Source organism: Pipistrellus hanaki, assembly GCF_964339955.1.
Source record: "Pipistrellus hanaki genome assembly, chromosome: 13".
Classification (NCBI taxonomy): Eukaryota; Metazoa; Chordata; class Mammalia; order Chiroptera; family Vespertilionidae; genus Pipistrellus; species Pipistrellus hanaki.
Window position 1 is genome coordinate 54,490,438 of NC_140515.1, and position 15,353 is coordinate 54,505,790.

General features: G+C 44.3%; 1 protein-coding gene and 1 long non-coding RNA gene across 4 annotated transcripts in view; one reads left to right on the plus strand and one right to left on the minus strand.

Moving 5' to 3' along the window:
- Window positions 1–1,483: 1,483 nt before the first annotated feature.
- LOC311632122 lies at window positions 1,484–9,577 on the minus strand. The gene is made up of 3 exons (XR_014796722.1): window positions 9,461–9,577; window positions 8,003–8,092; window positions 1,484–3,594 (listed from the first exon to the last, which is right to left on the minus strand). It is a non-coding gene; the product is annotated as an uncharacterized lncRNA (long non-coding RNA).
- A 13-nt stretch (window positions 9,578–9,590) lies between these two features.
- ABHD5 (abhydrolase domain containing 5, lysophosphatidic acid acyltransferase) overlaps window positions 9,591–15,353 on the plus strand; it is a 30,463-nt gene continuing 24,700 nt past the window's right edge. For all 3 annotated transcript variants that reach the window (XR_014796719.1, XR_014796720.1, XM_084903250.1), the window contains exon 1: window positions 9,591–9,746. Coding sequence is in view for 1 of the 3 variants with exons in the window: in XM_084903250.1 (XP_084759376.1) it covers window positions 9,715–9,746 (32 nt within the window). In the remaining 2 variants the exon portion in view is untranslated. The remainder of the gene's footprint in view (window positions 9,747–15,353) is intronic.

Genomic DNA, 15,353 nt, shown 5'->3' on the forward strand with positions numbered 1-15,353 from the left:
AGGTAAAAGATCATTAATGGGAACAAGGTAAGAAAAATAACAGGTAGTTGAAAGGAAACTGCTTTGAAAATTGAGGAAAACCATGGAGTTACTGAGCAAACTCATCAAGAATATCAGGTCTAGAGTCTTTTTAGGGTGAGTAGAAAAAGAAGCAACAGGACATCAAACAACAGGTTGTACTAACCAGAACCTCTTTTTGTAAATCATAAAGAATCACAGAAAAAGTGCAATTGGAAGTTATTTGAAGGAGTTACTAAGAAACAACTTTAATAAAAAGCAAGACTGTCATCAAAGGGTTTCTGGGTAGGGGTTAAAGCAGGTCTTAGGGAAAAGTACACGTGCAAGAAAAAATTACCTAAACCAGCTCTGTTCTGTTTGTGTTACTTCAGCTCCTTTGATTTCCTGTCTGATGAAATGCATGCCGTAAGCTGTGTATATTAACATTAATGTAATAAATTCGCAATTTACTATTTCTGAAAGAAGTCAACAGCCTCAAATGTACTTGTGCAAGTGCTTCGATAATAAGAAACACCTCCTTGCCAGAACCGGTTTGGCTCAATGGATAGAGCGTCGGCTTGGGGACTGAGGGGTCCCGGGTTCGATTCCGGTCAAGGGCATGTGCCTTGGTTGCGGGCATATCCCCAGTAGGGGGTGTGCAAGAGGCAGCTGATCAATGGCTCTCTCTCGTCGATGTTTCTAACTATCTATCTCTCTCCCTTCCTCTCTATATAAAATCAATAAAATATATTAAAAAAAAAAAAAAGAAAGAAACACCTCCTTGAGGCAGTGCCTTCTGATAAAATGAATAATAAAGTGCTCATCACATCATTTATTTCTTGTCCCTCTATAGCACCAGTAAGTATGTGTTCCTTTCAATTAACATTCTGTTACTGGTACAAAACTATCAATAAATGTTGTATTTTGGGGAAGGCAGTAAAATTAGATGAAATCGCCGAGACCAGTTTGGCTCAGTTGATAGAGCGTCAGCCTGAGGACAAAAAGGTCCCGGGTTCGATTCCCGTCAAGGGCATGTACCTCGGTTGTGGGCACATCCCCAGTAGGGGGTGTGCAATAGGCAACTGATCCATGATTCTCTCTCATCTATGTTTCTAACTCTCTATCCCTCTCTCTTCCTCTCTGTAAAAAATCAATAAAATATATTTTTTAAAAATTAGATGAAATCATGGATGCAAAACTTGGATGAAGTTAAGGTAGGAACACTATTCATAACATCTTTCAAAAGATTTTATTCAGTACTATCCAATCCAAGTCTAAAAATAATTACTAAACAAACACTATGTGTCCTACATTGTCCTAGCTTTCATAGCACTTAGAGTCTTATAGAGAACTGCTGTTGTTGAGCCTAAGATCATTGGAAAAATAGAGATATTTACAGTATGATTCATTAACAGTAGCAAAATTACAGTTATGAAGTAGCAATGAAATAATTTTATGGTTGGCGGTCACCACAACATGAGGGTCGCGGTATTAGGAAGGTTGAGAACCACTGCTCTAACCAAATGAGCTATACCGCCAGTGCCAACTGAAATTCTTGAAGCTCAGTACTGCTATGGTGCTCTTTTGCTGCATGCCTGCGTGGATTGCCCCTTCCATTGCTTCCTCCTAGATTGTGCCTTTTTATCCCAGAAAATTGGCTTCATAAAGTTCTTCTAGCTGCATATTGTGCTTATGTGGGTGTTAACTTGGTGATAACCATTATGCTTTGTGCTGTATATTTCAACTTAAAAAGGAAAACAAGCCTTATCTGAAACTCTCTTTCATGAGTCATTACCATACTTGCTCAACCTAATAACCAGCCTTAAATGTGCTTATCTATGCCTGAGTACTTTGACAGAAATTTATACCTTTGTCATCTGATTCTTTGTGTTTTCAGTTTACCAGTGTTTATTCACTTTTCCCTGTAAAACCTTCATTTCTTTGCCTGCCATCTCCTTTGTAGCCCTCCTACATTGAGGTAGAGGAGGAAATGGTGTGCTGGTAAACCAGCCCTCAAACAAACAAAAACACCCTGATTTGAAAAACTGACAATCTCTGTGGTGTAAACACCCTCAATTTCAAACATCTAGCTCACCAAGTTCTTGAACATTTAACACTAGACTGTCATGATCTGACAAGGGCCGGCTCCCATCACATAGGTAAGCAAAATGAGCATGGCTAGTTTTGCATTTTCACTAACAGCATTTCCACTCACTCCTCATTTATTCAAACCACCACCACGTTCCTCCGGCTGCCGGTATCAACAATCACAACATATTTCAGTGGGGAATCGATGGTGGGTGAAAATTGTTCCCTGCAGAGCGGAAAGCTAAATAAGCCAATTTACTGAATTACTTAAAACCAAGTATGTATTGCATCACAAACAGATATTTTCCACTTGTCAGAAAATGTACAATAATAGAGCCAAGACACCAGTTGCTGTTTGTTTTCCACCGCAAGTGCAGACTAAACAGAATGGATATTCAGTAAGCTGTATTAAACTGAAGGATGCATTTTCTCAAAATGGTGAGGCGACATGAATGTCAGAGGGAATTATGGGTTATGGACACATTCTGCTACTGTATAAACCTGCCCTTGCATAAATAATGACTACGCAGATGGGTTTCACTCTTGGAAGTTCAAGCACGGAAAGGCACCTTACATTTTCAATGTGAACATTTGGGAGGGTAACACTTTTTCCTGATCTGTGAGAATGCCTATTATTTCGGCATGCACTGATCAGGAAAGAAAAAACAATCAGGAGAAAAAAAGAGAAGTTAAAATAACTGAAATGTGGTAGGAAAAAATCCTTTTTAAAAACACTGATCCTACTGACAATACAAATCCAGGACTTTTTTCCATTTTAATCAAATGAAAGGTAGAGAAAGGGGACACTGTTAAAATTCACTTCTCAATGTCTGACTTCATGGGGTCGGGGGACATGACTGGAAACTGAATTCTAGCCTCTCTGGCCCCTTCCTTTCTGCTCCCTTTTCCGCCTCCAACTCCACTGGCATTTGAGCTTGAAGTTGGACAATCACTCCTATGATTTTCGTCTCTAAGTCTGGTTTTCCCAAGGCGTCATGAAAGGTGTTAGGAGGACATCAACATGAGAGCTGGGATGATTGCAGGGTCATGACTACCCGATTTCCTATCCCATGGTGATGGGGGAGATTTGGTCCTGCTGTACTTATGGACAGTCACCCACGCATCCACCTTCCTGGTCAGTGTTGGAGCCACTACAAACTATGGTGACAGCATCATGCAGCTCTCACCCTGTCTCACTGTGATCTCTTCCTCTTACATGCACGCTGGTGGTCATCCTACAACTCGCATTTATCCTTTCCCTGCATTCCAGCTGACTCTCCTTTCGCAGTGGTGTGCTCTGTGAGAGCACATTTTCCCATGAGTGTTTTCCTGTTGTGACTGACTCCTACAACAGTAGTATAAAAACCATCAAGTCATAACCTTTTCACCAATCTCAAAACCTAAGCCAAACGTCATGCTGATCATTCAGTCAGAGTGAAGACGGGTCAGTTTGAAATCCGCACGAAGCGGTCTCTAAAACTGAGTTGAATGTTCCCTTGAGATCCACACCTGTGGAAAGGAGGGAGCAAGTGGAATCAGGCAGAGGGAGAAGCTGAGCTGTGGATGCAGGCTCTCCAGCCGCAGGCATAGAACGCTCTGGAGCGGAAACGGACTCATCAGAATCATTCCAATTTGGGTGGAAATAGTAGGCCCTTAATACCCCTACCTGCATCTGTGATCAGATGTGAGCCTTCCTCTGAAGGGCATGACCTTCGTGAGAGACTGAAGGCTAGAGGCTGTTCCACCGAAACTCTCACACCAGCTGGGGGAATAAGGCCTTCCGCGTCCACAACCACAAATCTCCTTACCCTGGAAAATGCCTGTCATTGTTCACACATCATATCTATATTATAAAAGACCAGGGGCCATCATATCCTAAAAGACCAGATGGAAGACCAGTCACCAAGCGGGGGGAGGGGGGAAGGCAGCAGGAGGGTGTGGGGTGGGGCTGGTGCAGTGAAGTTGTTAGCCTCTGCCCAGGCCAGGCAGAGTGCTGAACTCAGCACAGCCTCAGCGGCTTTGGATGAGGCCAGAGAGAAGCAGGGCCTAATCAGCAGCCACTGTGGCTGCTGGCGAGGCCCAGAGAGAGAGAGAGAGACAGAGAGAGAGAGAGAGAGAGAGAGAGAGAGAGAGAGAGAGAGAGAGAGAGAGAGAGAGAGAGAGACATGACAGTCTAGACTCTAGAGCACATGTGTCAAACACAAAGCCCGCGGGCCAAATCCAACCCACCAGGCCTTGCAATGTGGCCCACACCGCGCTGTCATCACTGCACTCCGCTGTCAGTTTATGACATTGTCAGTTTATGACTGTTCAGTAAACCATTCGGCCCGCGATTTAGGCTGGATTTTAGATTTTGGCCCCTTTTCTGATTGAGTTCGACACCCCTAGTCTAGAGAGAGAGAGAAGGTTACTAAAAGGGTTAGGACACTGATAGTTCTCTCTTTTTTTCCATTGGCAGGAGCCATAGAGGCTTGGATCAGGCCTAGAGAAAGGCCCAGAGGCAGAGGCAGGCAGAGAGGTTAGGGGCAATCAAGCAGGCAGGCAGAGGCAGTTAGGGGTAATCAGGCAGGCAGGTAGGTGTGCCGTGAGGAGCCAGCAGTCCCAGATTGTGAGAGAATGTGGAATCTGGCCTAAACTGGCAGTCAGACATCCTTCAAGGGATTCCCATTTGGAAAGGGTGCAGGCTGAGCTGAGAGAAACCCCCTCCATGCATAAATTTCATGCACAAGGCCTCTAGTATTCTTTATAAGAGCACAAGAGACTACATCATAATACGTTAAAGACTATTTCTATTTCAACAAATGGTGCCCAAGCAATTAGCTATCCGTGGGCAATAAACAAGCACCTCTCGCTTCATTCAAATATTAACTCAAAATGGATCACGGAGTCAAATGTAACATATAAAGCCATAACATTTAGAAAAAGACAAAGGAGAAAATCTTTGGGGGTCTCAGGTTAGGCAAAAAGTTCTTAGACAACATCAAAAGTTTAAGTCATCAAAAATCAAAACATTAGGTTTCATTAAATTAAAAAAGTTTATTCTTCAAAAATCGATGTGAAGATGAGAAGACAAGCTTAATATTGGAGGAAATATTTTCAAACCACACATCTGACAAAGAGCTAGTGCCCAGAAAATATAAAAAGTTCTCACAACTCAACAGTTAGAAAATGGGCAAAAGATGTGAGCAGACACGGGATCTCTTCATATTATTCTTACAACTGCATCTGAATCTGCAGTGACCTCAACATCAGAAGCTACACAAACTATTTTGAAATAAATCTTTGAACTCAATACACCAGCTACATAATAGCGGCATTATACATTGGCCGGATAAAGGGCTAGCACTATACGAAACAATTGTGGTGAAACTATCTATTGCTACAGAACAAACTACCTTACAATACAGCAGCTTAACACAATGACCATTCTACTTTCTCACAATTCTGTGGGCCAGGAATTGAAGCTTACTCGGGCAGATATTTTAACCACGTGGGGAGAAACGGAGCTGGAAATTTTTAAAGGCTTCCCTCACAACTCTTTTGCTCCAGGGCTCCACATGGTTTCTCTCTCTATGTGGGTAGGTAGGACTTTCTCACAGCATGGTGGTCTCCCAGGAGTTAGATTTTTGCCAGGGCAGCTGACTTTCAAGAGAAACACATGACTTGGTAAACACTGAAGCCACGGATCTCTTACATCCCAGCATTGGAATAGACACAGCATCACTTCCGTCCCATTCTAGTGGCCAAAACAACTCACAGCTCACACTGCAGGGGAGGGAAAACACATTGCCACTCTCAGTGTGAGAAGTGTCAAAGAACTGTCAAATTAATTGGCATAAAACTGTTTGTAATATTGCCTAATTATCATTTTAATGTGGGTAGGATTTGTGATGATATCCTCTTTACCAAATCTGATATTGTTCATTTGTGTGTTTTTTTCTAGATCAGTTAGCTAGGAGTTTGTCAATTTTATTAATTTCAAAGAATCAACTTTTGGCTCATATTTCATGGATGTTGATTTTTCTATATGTAACGTGCTTTAGAGAGCTTTCCATATTAGATTTACCTCACTTTTCTTCATTGTTGCCACAGTATTTCATATTATGGGCATGCTAGAGTTTATTTCCTCATAGGTATTCTGATTAATTTCTTTTTCCCCCCTGCTATTAGAATACTGAAGGTAACAAACATCCTTTTATACATCTCTGTGCACATTAGAAAGGCCAGACTCCCACAAGTTAAATTGCTGGGCTAGTAGAGGGCGCATGAATTTTACATATAATTCCCAAACTGTTTTCCAAATGGCTGTATCAATTGGCAGTCCTATCAACTGTGTGGAAACGGTCCCCCATGGATTAACATCTTGCCAATATTTATTACCATGAACCTTTCTCGTTTTTATCATCATAGTTTAAATGTGCATTCCCTTGATCACAGATCAGTGTCAGCATCATATGGCTGTTTATGGCTTTAGAGTTATCTCCCCTGAGAAGAATTTTTTAAATCTATTTTTCAATCCAATTTTCTTTATATATTAAAGAGAGTAAAGCTTGGTCTGTTTCATATTTTTGCATTGTGTTATATTGTGTCTTTTTTCACAGAGGTGCTTCAAATTAAAAAATAAAAATAAAAAGTTATTGATTTCAGAGAGAGGAAGGAAGAGATAGAAACATCAATGATGAGAATCATTGTTTAGCTGTCTCCTGCACGCCCGCTACTGAGCCTGAAACTGGGCACTGACCAGGAATCAAACCCTGACCTCCTGGTTCATGGGTTGACATTCAACCACTAAACCACACCAACCAAGCTGTTTTAAATTTTGACGTGGTTAGATTATTCTCTCTTCCTTTCTGGCCTGACATTTGTATCTTGCTGACGAAGGCCTTTTATGTGGGTCTGAGAGTTCCATGGACATTCATTGGCTAGTCCGTCTCTTGTCTCCAGAGGGCAGCTCCACCACCGAGTTCTAGAATCCAGCCTCTAGGGGACACGCTGCATGCTCCACCATGGGGCAGCTCTCAACCCCTCAGGCCTTACTCCAGACTTTAACAAGTGTCCCCCCATCAATCTCCCACCCCTATCTTCATACATTCCTTGAAGACAATTTGGAACCATAGACTGCCAGAAAGAATGTTGGGAGTCATCTAGTCTTAAACTCCCATTTTCATGGACAGAGGAGTATAAGATCTACACCTTGCTGTCCAACCTGGTTGCCATTAGCTCTGTGTGTTCTAAACTTTAATGTAATTAAAATTAAAAATTCAGCTGCACTAGCCATATTTCAAATGCCTCAAAGATACATAACTCATCTCTACTATATTTAGAACAGTTCCAGCACTGCAGAAAGTTCTAGTGGGTAAGGCTGCTCTAGAATCTCGCTACTTCAAGGATGGTCTGCTGCCCCCCCCCCCCCCCCCCCAATCCCTGGGAGCTGGTTCGAAATGGAGCATCTCAGTGAGTAGAGAATCAGGCCCCACCTCAGACCTACAGGGTCTGAACCTGCAATTTAACAAGATACCGATTAGAGTTTGAGAAGCTCTAGTCATGAGATTTCCTCTCCCCCAGCCCAGTCCCCGTGTCCCCCTCCCCATTACCCCTTGTGGGTCATACAGCTCATTGGTGTTCTTCAAGACCCAGCTATCATTTTCTTTTACCTTCCCGTGTTCTTCTTATCTCCCTGCCACACTTGCTCCCTCATTTTGTTTGATTATAGCATTTTATAAGCACTTATAGGGCAGGCAGGCCATTGAAGCCCTCAGAAAACCCTTCATGCCCTTACCCTTATTCTGCCTTGCAAGTGTTTGCCTGGCACATTTATGATAAAGCCAGACCCTGTGGTGGCTGCGGTGTTGTTCAACATTTCCCCTGGAGAATCTCTGTTGGGAGTGGGGAACAGGGGCCAGAAATTAAAACCCACCTTGAAACCAGTGGGGCACCAGTCATCCGCCCATGGCATACTTGTCTTGGTGACGTAATGGCAGCATTCAGGTCTCCAGACTCCATAGCCCTGCGGCAGAGTAGGAAAAGCAGACAATGTATTTGCCTTGCAACGTTTCACCTCTGACTGATTTGGAGAATTCAGAGTAGGCACTGGTGACCTTCCAACATAAGGACTGATCACTCCAGGTAACTGGTTATGTCACTAAAAGGGTTAGGACACTGATAGCTCTCTTTTTCTTTCCATCCACCCCCCCACCCCCACTGTGCAGGAGCCATTGGCATCATGAGAGCAGGCTCCAGGTCCACAAAGTCCTTTGAGAGCGCATGTATGTCAGTCCAACTTTCTGAAGGTGCTGCAAGAATTGCCACCACATCTTTGGATTTTGTTAAATGACTGTACTCCAGGCAGCAGCGTCCCCAATAACCAGCCTGGCCAATATAGAAGGAGGTGCCTCTAATATAGATATGGTCTGAGAGGTGGAGATTGTGGAGGGTCCTTTTCTGCAGAGACACTACAAATCTCTAGCAATACCACGAATTCCTAAAAAAAAAAAAAAGTGTTTTGGATGTCTTAGTCTTCCCTAAAATATTTATAAATTGGTTCAAACACCACAAAATATTTATTGCTATGACTATGCTCAAGGAATTATGAGTGGTTTTTTGTTTTGTTTTTTAATTTTCTCTAAATCATACAGAAAACACCAAACCTAACCTCAAGGAACTTTCAGTGTAGTTGGGAGGATATTCACTAATGTTCATTAAAAAGCTATCGCAATCATACAAGGCTGAGAATCTGAGGGGGATAGAGATAGTTTGGATTACAGGGACCCAGGAGAGAAAGAGTGTAGTGAGGGAGGAGGCTTAGGGAAGAAGAGCAATGAACTGCATTAAAAATAAAAGGTATTACATTAGCGTAGGCTCTGCAAAGGTACGCTCTCTTTTTCAGTGCTTTGTTTCTCAGCGCCTAGCACAGGGGGCACATAGTAGGTACGCAGTAAATATTTACTATAGATGAATACTAAATAGGCAGTGTCTGATTCCTTATAAGACTTGAAAACAGGTCAAGGCATGTTGACATTTACATCAGTGATTCCCACTCAAGCAATCTGTCTAAATACTCTGTACATTTACACAGAGCGCGGGTGGAAGTTGCTGGCCTTGACCACTATTGTAATGCCAGCGTCTATAGCAGTGGCTATAGATGGGTCCCGAGAGTCTCGCTGTCCCCTTGGCTATCCAAGGGCTGGTGGAGGGCCGCACATCACCTCCATTAGGACATTTCCATTCGTCACTAAAACATTAATCAGTTACTATCGTGGTACTAGCAGGTGCCTGCCTGGTGCCCAGTGCCTAACAGTCAGTCCGCCCAGCGGATGATGCATCAATCCAGTCCTCAATGAGATGAGTTACTACATAATTATCGGGCGAATCTCACCAGACGCTCCAGGTTGACCCACGCAGGAGCCGGTAGAACGTGATGACGCACGCGCTGCAGGTGTTCGGCCCGGGGCGGGGAGCGGGGGCAGTGACTGGGCACGCGCCTGCGCGCCGCGGGGCCGCCGGGTCGCGCGAGTGGGCGGGCTACGCATGCGCGCGGAGCGCGGCCTTAAGGGCGGCGGCGGCCCGAGCGGCCCAGTCGGCCCGTCCGCCGGCTAGGAGGCAGAGCTCGGTGCTTGCGCAGCGGCGGCCATGGCGGCGGAGGACGAGGACATTGGCGAAAGGTGAGTGCGGCCGGGACTGGTGGGGCTCGGGCGCGCGCCTTCCACGCGGGCCAGGGACCGAGTCCGTCCGGGCGGCGCCGAGGCCTGGCCCGGCCGCTCCCGCGCGCCGCCCGGCCCGCTGTGCCCCGGGCGGGTTGCCGGTCCGCACCTGGCGCGGGAGGTGACCGAGTCCGACCCCGGCAGCGCCCAGGGGCCGCTTGACCCCGCGGAGGGGCCGCCGCGCTGTGGTGTGGAAGCGGCTCCGCGGGGCGGCGGCGGCGGCGGTGGGCGGACGCCCGGAGCCGGGCTCGTCGTCCGCGGCGGCTCTCCTCCGGGGCCGCGGCGGCCTCGGACCCTGGCCAGCGGTCCCTGCACCTGACCCCCTCCCCCCCGGCACTGGAAACGGCCGAGCCACGGGGTCCCCCCCTGACCCCCCACCCCCAGGCCGTTTCCGGTGCCTGGGGGTGGGGGGTCAGGTGCAGGGACCGGGGTCCGGGTGCGCGCTGTGCGCTGTCCAGCCGGGGCCCGGACCGATGTGCCGCCTGGGCCGGGCGTCCCCAGAGCCTGGAGGGAGGGGCGGCGCTGCTTGGGGCGCTCGGGGGGCGGGGGGGGGGGGAGTGTGGAGAGCCCCGACTCACCCCAGCACCCGGGCTCAGACCGGGGTTCACCGGGGAGGGAGCACCCCGTAGCGAGGGAACGGGGCTTAGAGAAGTGGGTATATATGGCTTTGGGTTTCAGAAAACGTCAAACTTACCATTACTTTGTACAAAGTCAACCCCGATGTGGTCAGCAAGTTAAGAATGAATCTTTCAAACGGAGGATGTCCCTTTGCTTCCAAGCGATCGGATGTACTGGGAAACTGCGTATGTGTATCTCAAAGGACACACATTTAGAAAACTGTATGAACGTTGGGAAACAGATGTCTAATGCGAAGCTTTTTTGTATGTATACTAAGTTTAAGTTACTCTTTTCCACCTGTAAACCAACTTGATGCACCTGTCAGCAGATGGATAAGTAGTAGTTAATAAGTGGAAAAATTCATTTGCTTTGAACATTAGTAGTCTCAAGGCTAGTAATTTATGTTGGAGAGTAATAAACTTCTGTGGGCCCCCCCTGTAAGCTTAACATTTTGATATCAATTCTCCTTCAGGTGTCTGGATAAATGTGCATATGAAACAATCTAAATGATAGAAGGTAATGTGGAGTGCCATGAAGAGACAGGAGAATTTGGAAATTATGGTGTTTTGGGGGAGGGAGGCAGGGTTGGAGGTAATTCTGAAATACTAAAAATTAGGTGGTTCCCTTGAATTTTGATTATATGATAAATGAGTTTTTTGTTTGTTGTTTGTTTGTGTTTGAGCTTCCTTGTTCAGGTAGGATGCTGAATGTCACACAAACAGGAGTTGCTTGTCTCCATCTAGTTTGTCAGGTGCTTTTGGCTTTTGAGACTGCTTTAAGGTGGACTCCTTTGTCTCCCTGTTGTTGTGGGGCTTGGGATGCAATACGACTGTGAAAGGAATGTGTGGCTTTGGGTGATGGCTGGAAGTCACAGGAAACAGATTATAAAAAATCCCTAGCAGCTGACTAGCCAGGGTGCCACAACAGAGGTTGGTCTCCTTGGCACTCTTGGCAATACACTCGAGCTGTGGCCAGTGTCCAAACTAGTATGGCCTTCTGAACTGTACCAAGCAGGAGAGCAAGTACGTGCTCCTGCTGGGTGCTTCCTAAATGTGCTCATGTGAACTCTAAGGGTGACCCTGTGTGTTAGGTATCGCTGTTCCCAGTTTTCAGTTAGACCTGCACCTGGGAGGTCACTGGCCCCCCCAGGACTAGTAAGTAGTAGGGCTGAATTTGAGGTCCCTAAGTGTCTGCATTCAGTCTAACGTGCCTTCCCCCTATCTCTCCTGCCTCTCACTGGGATGGCAACTAATTTGGGCTGTTCTGTTCTTACTTATCTGACTTATTCAACTGCCACTTTCTTATTTATTCCTTGCATTGACAAAAAGCTCTGTTTAAAAAACAGAGGCTGGATGCATGAATTCGTGCATAGGTGGGGTCAGGCCAGCCTAGCCAAGGGGAGGGGACATGGGCTGTTGGCCAGCCTGCCTACTGGTCCAACTCCTGGTCAAGGGGGCGATTTGCACATTAGCCTTTTATTATATAGGATATACACTGAGTGGCCAGATTATTATACATTCAGAGATCATATTAATCTGGCTACTCAGTGTGTGTGTATTTTTTTTTTTTAAATATTTTTTTGGTTAATCTACAGTAGAACTAATCCAGCAGCCAAGTAGATTGTGGAAAACAGAAGTCTTGAATCAAGTTTCCTATCCTTAAGAATTCTCAGGTTTAGATGGAAAGATGACACTAGCAAAGGAAACAATTATAAGAAGTCTTAGGAAGATGTTTTTTTTAAGCATATGATTCTTGTTTTTTCCTTTGTGACTCTCAGTAAAGACACGCATGCCTGGGAGCCATTGGCTTTCAACATCTGTTCCCTCTCCGTTGTAATACAGTTGAGAAAGCTAAATGTAACAAGAGTAGAGTAGACTTCTGTGAATAGAGTAAGGTTGTCCTAGAGAATGAGTAAGTATCCATTGAATTCTGAGGAAAGCTGTCACAGAATTGCTCATTGCAGAGTAGACTATGAAATAGGTGGTTTGCAGTGATGCTGTAGTTGGCTCATCCTGGCAGCCATTGCTAAGTTCTCAGGAATTTTGACACGCATTGGCAGCTCCAAATCAGCTATGGTGGTAGTATTTGCACCATGGGAGTCTTCAGATGCTAGAAATAAGGGTGTGTGTGTGTGTGTCTCCCCGCTCTCTTTTCCCTCCAATGGATTTACCAGTATCCTACAGGATTTGCATTAGACTTTGAGTATAGTTCTTGGAGATAAGAGAGTGAGTGGATTTCTATCTTTTAAAAGACGGTTAAAACCAGTGACTCCTCTTTGTTGCCATCTTCCAAACCTTTGCCATCTGATTTCTTAAAAATCATAGAACTCTTCAATGACACATCTCAGTGGGCTTTTATTTTTCTTGGTACTTATATTTCCTGGGTCCTTTTCAGTGTCTGATACTCTAAAGATGGCTACCCCTTCCCTTTTTTTAAGTGTGTAAACCCAGGTGCACAAAACAATGGACAGGGCTTTCTTAAAGCAAATATAATCTTTTATTATGGAAGTTTTGAGGCCTGAGGTGTGACTGCTTCATGACCTGCTTCGTTAGGAATTTATGATCAGATCCCTCTGAGAGGCTTCTTCAGATAGATTTATTACAGTGACAACTTTTTGTCCACACTGCTGAGTGTCATGAGGTCACCTCTTCCATTTTCTGACTTTATGAGGTCCCTCTTCCCTGGCTAGCTCGGGTACTTTGCTTTGTGAAGAAGGCACTCATGTAAAGGAGGCCTGTGATTTCGTTGTGTTAAGAAATCGGACTGTGATTGCCCAGCTACTGGCTGGAGAGCCTCCTCCCCCCCCCCCCCCCCCCCCCCCAATGCATGACGGCTATCCCTTTTTGAAATTTTGAACAAACATTCTAGCTCTTGCTTCTTGTCTTACTTCAGACCAGTGTCACTTTTATTAGGTTCTCTTCTTTTTCCCCTTCTTTAAACCTAGTCATTCTCCAAGATTCTGTCTTCATCTTCAGTTTCTGTCTTGTTTACTCACACTCCTTGATATATCTCCTTGTTGGTGGAGAAAATTGAAATCTCATCCTTATTATGGAGTCCTCTTCAATAGTTTAGTGCCATGTCTAATTGTGTGCCAAATTTTGCACCTGTTTTCTCAAATGTAATATGTCCAGACCAGGAACTTATTTACACCTTTCTTTCCCTGAACTAAACAATACAAAATGCTCAGTTCTCCCCTTGGACTTCACTAACTTTATTAGGCCACTTTTATTAGGATTCTTCTGGTCATCCAGATTCAGAACTATGGCCTGTCTTTTTAACTCCCCTCTCCCTTCTTCATCACTCTGAATACCAAGTTTGTTACCAAATCCAGTAGGTTCTAAGCACAACATCACCTCTCCATTCCCACTGTCACCTGGAGCCACCTGCACCCTCCTTCCTTTTCTAGATTATTGCAGAATCATTCTGTTCCTATGCTCTCAACATAGGTTATTTCATTACTTTTATATCCCCAAGAAGCACAGTGTTGTTTGTAGTGCAGGTACATTCAGAGGCTTTACTACATATCCTCAGCCTGACTTCAGAGCCCCTTTGCTGGCAGTGTGGCTTCTGTCTGTCTTTGGAGTCATATTTCCTCTCTGTGCCTGGGCTCTAGCCAAGCTGTGTCTTTCATGGTTTCCTAAACATGTTCCTTGCTCCATTTCCCCATGGCTTAGTTCACACTACTGTTTCTGACCCAAAACAGAAACCTCTCAGAGGGATCTGATCATAAATTCCTAGCGAAGCAGGTCATGAAGCAGTCACACCTCCCTTCTTTAAAGGTCCTTGTTATTTTCCTAAACTTTTCTTTATGGCACTTATACCATCTTTTGTAGTATAGTTATATGTGTAACTATACTGTATACTTACCTGGCAGGAGAGATACAGTGATCATGTAGTATAGTTATTTGTATATTTTTTTGTCAGCCCATTGAGTACAAAGCTTTTTTGCTTTACTCAGATGTCTGGTAGAAGCCTTAAGAGACCTTATAAAGTTCAATAATTTTTACTGAATTAAATACATTTATGCTAATACAAACATTAAGATTAAAAAAAACCCTAATAGTTGATTATATATTTTGCAGCTGTGGAACTTAAATTTTTTCATCCTAAGGTATTCTAAGGACAGCAAAAGATATATTCTTAAAAATTCAGAGTTTGAATTTGAGTAGGACAACAATTAGGATTATGAACTTAGATCATTTTGGAGAGATTAGGAATATGATTCTATTTCTTGACCTTGAATGAGCCAACCCAGGCTTCACCGTTGTTCCTGTTCTCCAAAATGCCAATCACAGACCAGCAAATACTGATTTCAGTCCTGTGACAAAGTTAATAAAAAATTAAGGTATGGTCCATTTAAGGAAAACAACACTGGATAATACATTTCAGAATTGTATACATCTCTGAACGAGTCCTTAAAGATTTGACTTATATTATTTACTAGAGGCCCAATGCACGAAATTCGTGCAAGGGCCTTTGCAGTGGCCCCACCCCCTGCGGCTTTGTCTGGAAGGACATCCAGTCTAATTAGCATATTACCCTTTTATTATTATTATAAAAGGTAATAGTTCAGAAACATTATATTGTTAGGTTTTTAGTCCAGCTCCCTGGTTCTATAATTGCCCACCTCTAATTAAGAATTATAAAAAATTGTGTGGAAAGATGATTTTATTAAAAAATATTCAAGTTGAGGCCTGGGATTTTTAATTTTCTTGATCTAGTGCAGGGGTGGGGAAACTTTTTTTGCCAAAGGCCATTTGGATATTTATAACATTCGCAGGCCTTACAAAATTATCAACTTAAAAATTAGCCTGCTGTATTTGGTCAAACAATTAACTTACACCTAATGCCTTGGCAGGGCCAGGTCAAATGGTTTTGTGGGCCTTATACAGCCAGCTGGCCAGATGTTCTCCATCCCAGATCTAGCGAATGAACTTACTTTATTTTTTA